We start from the raw sequence: 13524 nt of genomic DNA, 5'->3' as shown, positions 1-13524 counted from the left end.
GTCCGGGACCCAGGCTCAGGGCGCTTAATTGAAACGGGTTGTAAATATGTGACATCTTTGATCAGTTGGATTTCTGTCCCAGATGAAAGGGGGCACATGGGGCTTTGGGGTGGGGGGGGGAAGGGGAAGCCAGGTAGCACAGACAGGAACGATGGAGCACTATAGACAGATAGATAGATATAGATATATACTCTGTTAATATCGTTAACATCGATGTAGCTCGCTCCGGAAGACGTTAAGAGCTGCCTTTTGCTGGCTAGGCGCTGCTAACGAACCGCTCGGACCATTGCTCAGACTGTGTTTCTTCTTTGCTAACCACTCAGACAACTGTGCACCCACGCAAACTCCCACTCCTCTCCGTGCCCTCCGGGGGGCTGAGGGTGGCACAGAGGTTGTCAGAGGGGTGGGAATTTGGCAGGACCCGTTACTGAACCCTGCCTGTCCCGCTGCAAAAACCGAGGGAGGAGAACACACTGGAAGCCCGAGTCCTGGCTGGCGTTACCGCCTGGGACAGAAGCAGGCTCATCTGGAAATGAATTCTGCTTTGAACAGATGCAGGCGAGGTGCTGCTGGGGCTGGTTGCCACCCTGTGCCAGGCGGCGGGAAGCAGGGCACCTACCCCAGTGCTTTATTGATGGGGGGGGGGGCTGGCTTCAGGCGTCGGATCAGGGGTCTGATGTGCAGTAGTGCGGGGACGCATGGGGATCTGGATCTGATGGGGTCGGTAGGAGGGTTTGGCTTGTGCTGCTACAATGTGGGAGCCTGGGGAGCAAACCCACACCAGGCTCCAGCCCGATCCAGCGTTCCCCAGTCGCCCTCGCTGCTTCCTCCTTCCCCACCCACCTTGAGCCGGGCAGGGCGCGAGGTATCGCAGGACCTGGACAGCTCCTGCTTTGAAAGCAGCTTCCCGGCGGCAGCTCGAAAGCTCCCGAGCAGGCTGGCAGCTCCCAGCCGCCCCCCTCCCCCCCGCACCTCCCACCCCAACGGGGAAGCCAAACCAGACAGCGAGTCAGATTTTCCTTTTTAAAGCCTCAAAGTGGCCACGTCCTCACGAAGAATGGAACCAATTTGCCCCCCCCACTCACGCGCACCCCCTCCAGCCCTCTGCCCCGCCCTCGCTCCGACCTCCCCAGCTGCCGCCAAAGTTGCCGGGGCAGGTCGGAGATAAGGAGCACGTGACGGCCTGGGAGCCTCGCAGGGCCCCCAGGGCTGCTGCTCCGCCATTGGCTGCGCGGCGTTCGGGGACCCGCCAGCTCAGGGAACCTCCTGCCGTATAAATACGGCCGAGCGGGGCTTTATTATTTTAGCATCCCGGGCAGCAGGTTTCTGCTAAGTTTGGAGTTACTCGCCACGACTGTATGCCTGCGTCCCATAGGTAATATCTAACCACCGACCAGGGGCTCTGCAACACAAGGAGTCTGCATGTCTAGCAACTAGACATGCTCAGCTTTGTGGATACACGGATTTTGTTGCTGCTCGCAGTAACTTCATACCTAGCAACATGTCAATGTAAGTGCTTTCAGCTTGTTTGCGGTGTGGGGAGGTCTCTTTTGGGGGGGAAGGGGTGTCCTTAGACTCCCCACTCTCCCTAGACTTCTTGTCCTTTGAGGGTGAGGAGCGGAGGGGGGGGTCTGTCAGTGTGGAGCTATACAGCCTACATCTAATGTCATTGCCACCTAGCCAGTGCAGATTGTCCGCTCAGTTCGGATTTTCACTTAAAAAAAAAAAAAAACCACCAAAAAACACCCCGCTCTTTTTCTGTCTGAGGATGGCAGGAGGCCAAGGAATCCCCACGCTCCCTCTTTCTCCTTAAAAAAGATGGTGTTTTCCAAAGGCGAATGGAAAGTCTTCATTTGTGAGCAGATGTTTCAACTCCTAGCAGAGGGATATTTATAGGAGGCAGAGCAATCCTCCTAGCTGCACTAAAATTATACTTGTGTAGCACTTCAGACTAACTTTTTAAAAGGTCCGTGAGGGGGAGGGCTTGGAAAGCAACAGCTTACCCTCTCCTTGCAAGAACAGTAACGTTAGGGCGTTGTACAGCTTTGTCTGGGCGGCTGCTGCTGGCTTCTGCCCAAGTGGCGCCCTCTGGAGGGAGGAAACGAGTAGTGCAGGGGACCCCATCTCAAAATCTGTGGAGTCGGGATGGATTTACTCTGGAAAAGAATGGAGAGTGTCTCAGTTTATTAGATCCAGCCTCAAAAGGAGAAGTTATTAAAGTTCAGATCTCTCAAGGGTTGGCTGGTTGCTTTCTAGAAAATTTAAAATCGTACCTTTGGAAAAAGAAAGAAAACACTTGTTAGGGAAAAAAAATCTGACAATGTGAAAAAATAATGTTTCTTGAGCTAGTCTGTAAAAAGTGAAGTAATATGCCGAGTATTGCCTTATGGAGACGCTGAGCTCTTCTCTCGCACGCTCACTTAACTCAGGAATAGTGCCCCCTTCTGGTAAACTTTAAAACCAGACTTTAGAGGTCTTAACAAGTCTTGCCTCTTAACTGAATGAGAAATTCAAGAGTCCCTTTGCTTTAATGCAACGTTTGAAATTCATTTGCACATCGAACACTTGTTCCTTTACATGACTTTCTGTAAAAATGAGCTGCGCGTAGAGCCCATGTGGAAGCATCGCTAGACAAATGATCTAACTGGCTAAATACATCTGTGCCAGCTGTATTCCTTCAAATGGCACATGGATGCCATAAGTAAGCTTTTGAACACAATATTCCCATAAATTTCCCCATAAATATCCAATATGTTACACATAAGCAAACTCTGTTCGTTCTACAGATGATGCTTTTACTCAATGACATCCTTTCTGATAGTTGGTTGATCTGTCAAGAGCATTAAGTCAGCAATGACTTTACGATGCTGACCAGTGTTGAATAACTGATTGTCCACAGCACAGAAAAGGACCTAAAGATGTAAAAAGTTATCACTGTAATATCTTTACGACCATACTGGCTTCCTCTCTTCCACTATCTACTTATTATCAATTTGACCCTCACAACTCCCTGGCTGAGGCTAAACATAGACATTTTTCTCCCTCTGGTGGTAAGAAGAAATAGTAACACATTTTGCAATTCCAGTAACATTCTAAGAGAGACAGAGACCTTCCAAAAATGAAGGGGATTCATGGGGGAATTCCATCATGTCAGTCAACCCTAAACTTAAGAACATATGACCTTTTCCAAAAGGATAATAAGGAGAGAATTTAACCTGAAATAATTATCATTTAACACCCAAAGTTTTACATTTTTATATTAAACTGCTAGTTTAGATAACTAGAATTCAGTTTGGTATTTGGGAGCACACCAAACTGATGTTTTAATAATGTTTTACAAATCAATATTCTGTATATTGGATTATGCCAGTCATCTTTCTGTTAAACTGTGCCAACCACTGGCACTGGTCTTGATCATAATAAATTGCCAGACTGAAAATTTAAAAGACGCACACTCAAGTTTTAAACATATCAATTCAGTGTGGTCGAAATATAGTGTAAAGTACAGATTAACTTGCTCAATTTTGAGCCAGAATAGACATGTTTTGACTAAATTGCTTGCAGTCTGCAAAAATTAAATAAAATGAGAAAAACATAATTTTATAGATTTTTCATTTGGGAGATTCAAAGCACTACAAAGCACCCTTGAACAATTTGTTATGTAGTATTAAATAACAAAAGTGTCCATAAAGAAAGTTATTTGTCATTTGATGGCTAATCTAATTACTTTCCTATACAATGTATCTGTAGTCATTGTGTTTAGAATTCTCATATCAGAAATATTGATGAGTTGAAGTAGGCCCCTCCCCCAACTTCATAAAAATGAGCTTGGAGCCATTTACAAGAAAATGGAAAATTATTCCTTTCAATCAAGATCTTTACATGCATCAGTGTTGCTGGATTTGTCCCCCTGTCTGTCTCTATGTCTCACGTGCGCGCTCTCCTCTCCTTCTCCCCCCCCTTCCCCCCCCCCCCCGTCCCTAGGCCCAGTCGTTATTTTGATAGGAGATTTTCCTGAGAAAGCGCTGCAGGATCAGGTCCACATAGTACATCCAAGTCTTACAATATAAAATGTAGTTCTGTATTTAATTTTGTTAGTCAATCTGTTTCTCCACATAAAATCTCAGCAATTACTACTGTAAACTAACATTTTAATAATCTTAATTAAATGTTGGGGTATTTTACAAGCATTGAAATTTAAGCTTTTTAAAGCTATTGTAACCTACAATCTATTTTTTCTTCTTTTTCCTTCTTTTTCCAGCAAATGAGGTCAGTATAATTTCATTCAATATACAATATTCACCCTTAACTAACAAGCTAGGCACCTTTTTTCTTCAGAATTGGCATTCACTTACCTTAATCCCCAAGATGATCATGGAAAAGCTAGCAATCATTAAGTGCTATAGGGACTGTCTAGAAATGTGCCCACCCCAATTTCCAAATGGGCAGGGCTTTTTTAAGAGACTGCCTTCGTAGGTGAAAATAATATAAAGAGGAAATAACATAGCTGTGACATTTGGATATTATACATGGCCCTTGGGTTGGAGATTATTATACTTTAAAGCTTAAGTATCTCTATAAACGTTGTTTAATCAAAAGGATTATGAATGAATTCAGGTGTGCTTTTATTTATACCTTGTTTGCATGCTGTGGTAAATATAAACTAGCCAATTTTATATGTAAGTTTTTAACAGATAGCTGTATGCATTAATAATCTAACATAATGTGTACAATATACATAATTTCTCCTAGATTTTATAGCAATTTCACAAATACAGATTTCTGAGCAATTACAAAATATAGAACTTGATTTAAGAGGCTGAATCTCTGTGTTTGTATATTATAGTAATTTAATAGGGATTGCGATAGAACTGTTATTAATTTCAGTTTTGTTATAATTCATTCCTTTTTAGGCAACTGCAGGGCGGAGGGTAAGCATTGTTATTATTATTTATTATTGTTTGTTTAAGAATTTTGATGAAATTTTCACAGACAAACTAACATTTTGTTGGATATAGGTTGAAAGGAAACATATTTAACCTATCTTTCAGACACTTAACCAATTTGGCACTAAAATTATTAGACAGTAAAAAGAAGAAAACAGCTGTTGGGCTATATTTACACTAGTGAAAACATAGATTCTGGATTTACACTGGTTTACCTGAGAGAAGAATTGTAAACACAGAGAACTAAGTTATATTCTTGAGAACATTTCAGAAAGCAATTGATGACAAATACACATTTTACACAACAGTGACACCTATTCAGGTCTATAATGATGGAGAAAATACATATTGTTTTTAGAAATAAATAACATATTAGTGCTAATTATTCAGTGTGGAGTAAAACAAAAATAAACTTTACATGGATGTGTTTCCACAGACTATTCTGTGCTTATCTAACTAAAATATTGTTATAGTCTACTCCTCCTTCTTAATAAGTTATAGGGAAAAGATCAGTTATATCTATCAAAGTAACTATAAGTGGCATATATAATATAGTAGTTTTGTCACACTTTCACAAATTGATTATTCTAAACAATGCAATTTGTTTATATGTGTTCATATATTTTGCTGGAGGACTGCATGGCAAATTACATTGTTTTCTTTTTCTTTCTGCAGGGTCCCAGAGGAGACAGAGGGCCACCAGGAGAAAGGGTAAGGAACCATGATTGTTGTTCAACTATTTATGTTAGAACAATTGTCTTTGGAGGAACAATAGGAAAGAACCAACCACATTAAAGCACAAGTAATGAAATAAATTCACTTGTGAGTTTTGTGTACACACTTTTATAAAAGGTAAATTACATGGCAGACCAAATTCTGCCCCAAGTGACATTTGTGCAGCCTGGTTAAGGTGCTGGGGCTGCCCAGGTGTGAGTTCAGAACTTGGCCTAGTACCTTTGGTCAATAGTCTGAAGAATAATTTCCAACTGTACACAGTGGAGGCCGGTGACATGAAAGTGGAAAAGAAAAGCTGACGCGGAAAGGTGCAGATTCAGAGCTGGTTCAAAGCATTGGGTAAAGATAAAACTATGCAAAACACTAAGCAGAATAGACAAAGCCTGCCCTGAGAAGCTTTTACTTATCGTAAATCAAATATACATGGTGAAAAAACTTTTGTAGGCAAATGTATATTGTGTATATTCTACTGGTCAATGAGAAGGAGGTATTCATTCGTGGATTTTGTTTATATAACTCTAAGTGAAGATAGTTACATATCTAATTACAACTTTCACATATTCCTATTATTTACATCCATTTTCTTTTTCTGGCTTGCTTTGGTGTCACGCAGCAGTTTTTTTGGGAGGCATATTTTTTATCTTCACAAGGTGCAGTAGTGATGGCTGTGGTTTTGCATCATTTTATATCATGGAAACGCCATGATATGGTGCATATTTTGTGTAATGATCACTTACAAGCTTTAACACCCACACTGTAAACCATTAAGAAGAATACATATACTTGTGGCTGTATATTTGCTTTACACTATTTACTTCTATCTAAATCCATTTAAGAATTATTTTCCGTATTGTAACAATATATAGTAGTGTGTGTGCGTGTGTACAGTGGTCCCAGTCTTGCTCCAGCTGAAGTCAATGGGAGTTTTACCACGGATTTCATTTGGAGAACAGTTTGGGCCCAAAATACAGAGTAAACTAAATGCTGTCCTCAATCACACCTGTAACTGAAGGCACAATGTAGCGGGGCTGCATGGGTGTAACTGAGGATAGATTTGGCTCACAATTTGGTTGTGTATATGCAGTTTCTAGCAATTATAGCAAATGAAGAGTATCGTCAATTGTGGTAGAGGGACAGAACAGAAAATCTTTACAGCACTCTGTTTTGCTTCTGTCATCAGATTTGTAACTATATTGGGCCAGATCCACTGCTCATGTAAATTGATCTCATTGCATTGAGTGTAATGAAGCTATGCTGATTTACACCAGTGGAGGGTTCTGCCCAGCAAGCCTCAGTTGACTTCCCCCCAGTTTTCAGGGGCAATTTTGTACACCCACTCATTTGTGCCCACAGTTGTTGCATGCCCAGTTATTTGTACCTGCAGAAGACTTAATTTGTGACATTTGGGCACAAAAATAACTATGCCAGTGTCAGCTGCCCATACTCACTTTGAATATCCCCTTAGTGCTACTTAGTGTGAATAAGTATGGCAGAATCGGGCCCTGTGTATGCAAATTGCAGGTACAAAATTTGACAGTACTTCAAACTTGAACACCCCAATTTAGCAGCCATTTTTGAGAGCATGGATCTAATAAAAGCTCCAAAGAGCCTCTAATGCTCTAAAACATAGTAAACGTACTGTTATGGTGAAACAATATGGCAATGGAAGTTCAGACTGTGCTAACTTTTTAGAAGTTAACAGTCAGTGTTGAAGTTGCATATATGGGAATGTTGGAGAGTATGTCCTAGCTTCTTTCTTACCTATGATTTTACAAGTTCAGAATCTTCTTCAACTACTCCTAACATTCACTTCATTTTCATCTTTTTGACTCTAGGGTCTACCAGGTGTACCAGGCAGAGATGGTGAAGATGGTCCACCAGGGCCACCAGGCCTCCCTGGTCCTCCAGGTCTTGGCGGAGTAAGACATCCAAATTTTAATTACTGAAACTGATCATCCATGCATTGTAGCATCTGTTGATTAAATATACATCTATCAGAAAATAAAGGCATTTCACTTTAGAATAGGAGAAAACATTCTGTTGGACTTGGAATGGGATGGGATTCTTCATTCCATTTCACTGAAATGTTCTTCAAGGGGTATATTTCCCATGATGAATTTGGGACCCATATAAATGTCAGTAGGGTGCTTAGCATATGCATGAAGGGGAGAATTAACTCCTTGATTCCCTAATGCTATTTTTTTTCTTGTCTGAACATCTCATATCTGTGCACCCATGACATATTTTTGTTATTCAGGAATTAACTTAAATGAAATCCATACTGATTAAGCACATGGGCCAACAAGACAGCACTTTTTGCTGTTGGCTTCACGTGAGGGGAAGTTAGTATTGAAACCAAGTGTAGAAATAATATAATAATTTATATATAAATAAAATAAAAACGTAGTAAACGTACTGTTATGGTGAAACAACATGGCAATGGAAGTTCAGACTGTACTAACTTTTTAGAAGTTAACAGTCAGTATTGAAGTTGCATATATGGGAATGTTGGAGAGTATGTCCTAGCTTCTTTCCTTCTCACTAGCTAATAAACTATATCTTTCTTCCCTCTGAATTTTTCAGTATGAACAATATCAGTGTCTCAGAGCTTAAATGGATTGTGTCTCCTCTACCCTTTTTGCAGAAACGATGTGTGCTTCGCTTGTTCTCAGAAGGCCTTGTTATGCCTGTTTAACCTTTTGAGTACCCTACATTAAGTTCATAAGAGGCATAAGGTCTTAGAGATGACGTATTAATGGGCAGGCACTATAAAACCCTGGGGCACCAGGGAGATTAACCCACTTTCATCTTCATTGGGAAAAGAAATGGGTTTGTTTGTTTGTTTTTTGTTTTTTCCCTTTTAGCAGACATAAAACTGCTAAAAAATATTAAGTTAAAATTTTATTTTAAAATATTAAGTTAAAATTTTAAATATTACATTAAAATAATAGGAATTTAAAAGGAACCCAAAGCATGAAAGGAATATTTTCTATTTCATCTTGGTTTAAGAGTTGGACAGAGCATTTTCTCTCTAAAGATTTCAGTAAGGAAAACATCTCCTTCTATAAAAATCTGGAAACTCATGAAGTCCACTATAGTCTTCTTGAGAATGTAGGGGCACTTCAGATCTTCTGAAAAGCTGCAGAGCCCTAGCTCACTTGCAGGTTCAAAGGGGTGGAGCATTAAGTCCAGCTGGTTGGTGCAATGATAAATGTACATAGCATCTCAAATTGAGACTTGTCCAAGTTGCTTTAGGTGATTTAAGAATATTTACCTCTTCTAAATGGGCATAAATTTTATGTTCTGAATTTTCAACTCATATTATCAGTCTCTCTCAGCTACTGTTGAACAAATGTTGCTGAGAGAGTTGTGTGAAATGGCATAACTATTACTAAGGAAAATTTAATTTTTTGAATAAACACAGATGCACTCAATAAATGTTGCCATTATTAAAGATTTTAAGGAATTTAAAATAAACCATTATCCAGCAAATATAACAAAAATCAGGTAATCTGAGCATATAAAATAGATCTAAAAGACTGATAGTATTAATAAAGTTCTTATGTATAATATGAATTTCAAACATTTTCTCTCCTACAGAACTTCGCTGCTCAGTATGATCCATCTAAAGCAGCTGATTACGGCCAAGGACCCATGGTAGGCAACATTCTCCTTCATTCGACAGCTTGCATAATATGTTTATTAAATGTTTCATTTGGATCCTTACTACATATCTTACCTGCATCATAACTGACAGCATAGTTTAAAATGGATGTGATGATCATATCATAGTCTGAGTCAATGTAAAGTTTTTGCTGCCCTTTTGATGTAGGACCATTGAAAATGTTTGCAGTGCATTCTTAGAGCTAGACCCTCTGCTGATGTATCTCTGTGTAGTTCCTTTGACATCAGTGGAGCTGTGCCGATATAGACCAACTGAGGATCTGACCCTTATTTAGTCAGGGAAGCTCATGGTCTGATCTTAGGTAATAGTTTCATTTTATTCACTATCCTTTTCCCCATAATGAGACATAAGAAAATTGTGTTTTGAGAATGAAGAAAGTTGACAGTGAAATTAATCTCAGTCATACCAAGATAGACCTGGTAAGAGCTACTTCAGCTAATTCATCTCAGCATCATTGATATGAGAAATTTGTGGGAGCAGGTTCTACCCCCACGACTGTATGACTCTGTTGACTTCATTGGGATTGCACAGGTTTAATAAGGGCATAATTTGGTCACTGGATTCCATTTTGAGTCATCTACTTCGAATGCTTATCACATCTAAGAGTAATTAGGCAAAACAGACATATAAAATAGCTCTCACAATACAGAGTGAATTGAGTAAAGATCAAATTGTATTTGATAAAAAACATATAGGCAAAGCCTATCCTGAGGGAGAGCCTTATCTACCTACTACTGCTAAATCTGTAGAAATGGATATTTTAGAAGTATATTTGCTTCTCCATTTGGATCATGTTGTATGTGTATGTGGATAGCAGGATATGGGCTAAATTCTGTCTTCAGTTAAATCTGTGTAACTCTATTGTAGTCAGAGGTGTAAATTAAGGTAGAATTTGTCTCTGTCTCCAGGAACAGTGACTACACACAATATCAATGTTGTCAATGTAACTAAAATATAATCAGTGAGTTGAATTCTGCCCTATTTTACAGCTGTGCAACCCCCATTGAAGTTACTAGTGGGTGTATGGTTGTAATTCAGTGTAGAATTTGTCCCCAACTTGTTCAGCTAAACTGTTCAGTATTGGGGCTGATTGATTAGTGTTTCCATTCCTGAAAACAGCTTAGATATGAAACTTTCATAAAAAGATGTTGACACACCTGCGTGTCATAGCATTAATTACACTCATTCCCTCCATAACCAATACGTATCACTGTTGTTCAGATTTCTCAGCTATATATGAACTCTATTAATAGATCATAAAAATGTACTTTGACAGTGTATAGAGAAACAAATAGCAGGGTGTCTCATAATGCTTCAGTGATAACTCTGGGGAGGGATAAAACAATTTACAGCTGAACATCTAGATGGAGGCTGTCTCTGTCCCTGGGAGGAAGTGAGAAAATGTACATGAGGATTCATTCACCCTGTGACTGTCACTGTTGCAAAGGGCTAACAAAAGAATTTTCCACAAAGAGTGAACAAATAGCGTATATCACCCCCCCTACCAGCAACACTATCGGTGCTACATGGACAAAGACGAGCCTATGCCCCCTTGTTGTTTAATACTTTTTTTCTCCTGTGACAGCCCTAAATAAAAATGTAGCGCAGTGAAAATCAATCTGCATTCAAAGCTTTCCTTATCTTCAATGGGAGTTTTGAGTGCAGAAGCACTGAAAGATTGGACAGAATGGAATTTATACATATTCAAAATGAATCTGAGCTATGCCCGTGTTTACTGTACTCCTATCTCCCCCACATACCAATATATATACCAGTATATAACCAATCATGTGAGAGTAAATAACTATGGTCTCCATGAAAAGGTAACTATGGGCAAATGATGAATTTTTAATGGAAACCACTATATCTACAGGTACTGCATGAGTAAATTCTGTTAGCATGAATGGGAATAATGCACCCATATGGCAAGAAGAATGGACTCCTTAATCATATCCAAAACTTGTGTGATTTCATAGTGAGAAATCTCTTTGATCTTGAATTTTAGCACAATCTGCTTGTAGGAAATATTGTGTCTCTATTTCTAAATGCCATAGGAAAAAAATAGGGAAAAAATGGGTGTATAATTCACCTTCATGCAAAGAGCCAGTGCAAGGCCCATGCATCACTCCAGTCCTACTTAGACCCTATTTTGAGAGTTAAGCGAGACAAGTAGTCCACAGGCCTTGTTCAGGGAGTCAACATAGCAGGAATTTTACTCCAAATCATTACATATTTTGGTAAACATATCACGTATTGTAAAATACAGTTTGTGCAGTCTCATCACCCACTAAGATTTCTCTCGATCCCATAGGGAAATGTCCTTCTTTCAATAGGCATATGTTGCTTTCATTAGTTTTAATGAGGACTGTCCACATTTTTAAGAGACCCTAATTTTGCATAATCTGATGTACTGAAAAGCTGTTATATATTTTTTCATCCTGCTCTCAGAATATCCAAAAATGTTCCCAAATTCGTATTTTAGATTATTATAAGGTTAATACTTAATTATTTCAGTTATGACATAAAGCACTCTAGATCCTATAAAATATGAATTTGTATGTTGGAAGTTTAGATAGATGAGTTTTGGGGTGTCTTATTTGTTTGTTTCTGTGTTTGCTTTGTAATATATAAAACCATTGTTAACAGATTGCATGTTAGTCTATTAACAATCCTCTTTAAGGGCATAATTTGGCTTCATAATATCAGTTTAGCAGAATAAACTAGTAACACTTTATGGATTGCCTTGTGAAGTTCAGAAAATGCAAAATGGAGAATTTAAATGAAAATAATTTCTCTATATCTGGTAAAATATTACATATGCAATGTATACACAGAGTCACTTTCCAAAGTGGTACACTGACAGGGATTTTGCAGTATATAGTAATAATAGCATATATAATCATTCATTATCTAGATTTTTTTCTCTTACTGCCCTGCAATGATATCAGATTTCATTGTTCAATATCTCTTCCTTTCCTTTGAAGAGCCACTGACAAGGTCGAGAGACCCGAAAATGTAACTTTCTTTAACAAAAGCTTTTTTGTTGTTTATGACTGGGGGGATGTGCATAGTAGTGTCATTATCCTTTCACACTGCCTGTTTGCTCACAAGAATAGTGCAGGCAAGCCAAGAGGAGGAATGACCGTGTGCGAGGGCACTTATATCCTCACCTACAAGCCAAAAAGAAAGTAGGAAGTCTAATGACTTGTCAGCATTGGCAGTGTGCCTTTAATAGTTTCATTATATCACATATATACTGTGCTGAGTTGGTGGTAAGCTAATAGGCGAAGAAGACCCAGGGGACTCCTAGGTTCTATTCCCAGCTCTGCCTTTGACTGGCTGTATGCTTGAGACAGATCACTTTAACCTCCTGTGCTTCAACTATTGCACAATGGCAGCTGTAATCCCTTCCTACTCCTCAGGAATGTTGTCAGACTTAATGAATTAATGTTTGTAACATATTTTGTGCTCCTCAAATGAAAGGTGCTAGATAATGGCCAAGTATTATTATTATTATGCTAACAGGATTTTTATATATTTTTTCTAGGGTATAATGGGACCCAGAGGCGCACCTGGAACAAGTGGACCCCCTGTAAGTATTCAGATTACAGCCATTGGGGTGGTGAGAAGGAGTGTATGCATATAGAATATGAATAGTTTATTCTATAAGATGATATTAAAAAAACTTATTTTTTTCTAGGGTGCTCAAGGTTTCCAAGGACCTGCTGGTGAACCTGGTGAACCTGGTCAAACAGTAAGTAGATTTTTTTTGCCCCTTACTGTTAATTTGAAGCAGATCTTAACTCTGAAATTTTTATATATGTGCATGTCCAGAGGAATTTGAATTTGTTGTTTCCGTTTGCTCCTATCACAGAGATAGGCATGAGCCATGAAGCTTAGACTTCCACAAGTCTAAAGTCCATAAACTACAAAATCAACTGGCTTCCAAAAAACTTGGGATGGAAGGACTCAGAAACAGGGTCCCATGTCAGGCCCATCTCTAATTCAAATTGAACATCAAAGCAACTGAGCAGTCTCACTTCAGTTGTTCAACTTCATAATCCTGATGCTTTTTTTATAGGGTCCCGTTGGTGCCCGTGGTCCAGCTGGTCCTCCTGGAAAGGCTGGTGAAGATGTAAGTAGTTATTAAACACCATT

General features: G+C 39.3%; 1 protein-coding gene across 1 annotated transcript in view; it reads left to right on the top strand.

Moving 5' to 3' along the window:
- The first annotated feature begins 7522 nt into the window (after positions 1-7522).
- The window catches only part of COL1A2 (collagen type I alpha 2 chain), a 44705-nt gene continuing 38703 nt past the window's right edge, over positions 7523-13524 (top strand). Inside the window, exons 1-5 of the mRNA XM_074945909.1 lie at positions 7523-7600; positions 9282-9338; positions 12914-12958; positions 13067-13120; positions 13448-13501. Of these exons, the coding sequence (XP_074802010.1) occupies positions 9336-9338; positions 12914-12958; positions 13067-13120; positions 13448-13501 (156 nt within the window). The 5' untranslated portion in view covers positions 7523-7600; positions 9282-9335. The remainder of the gene's footprint in view (positions 7601-9281; positions 9339-12913; positions 12959-13066; positions 13121-13447; positions 13502-13524) is intronic.

The sequence above is a fragment of the Natator depressus genome, chromosome 2 (assembly GCF_965152275.1).
Source record: "Natator depressus isolate rNatDep1 chromosome 2, rNatDep2.hap1, whole genome shotgun sequence".
Taxonomy (NCBI): domain Eukaryota; kingdom Metazoa; phylum Chordata; order Testudines; family Cheloniidae; genus Natator; species Natator depressus.
The sequence above is the reverse complement of the archived record's forward strand: the minus strand, read 5'-3'. Positions and strand labels throughout refer to the sequence as shown.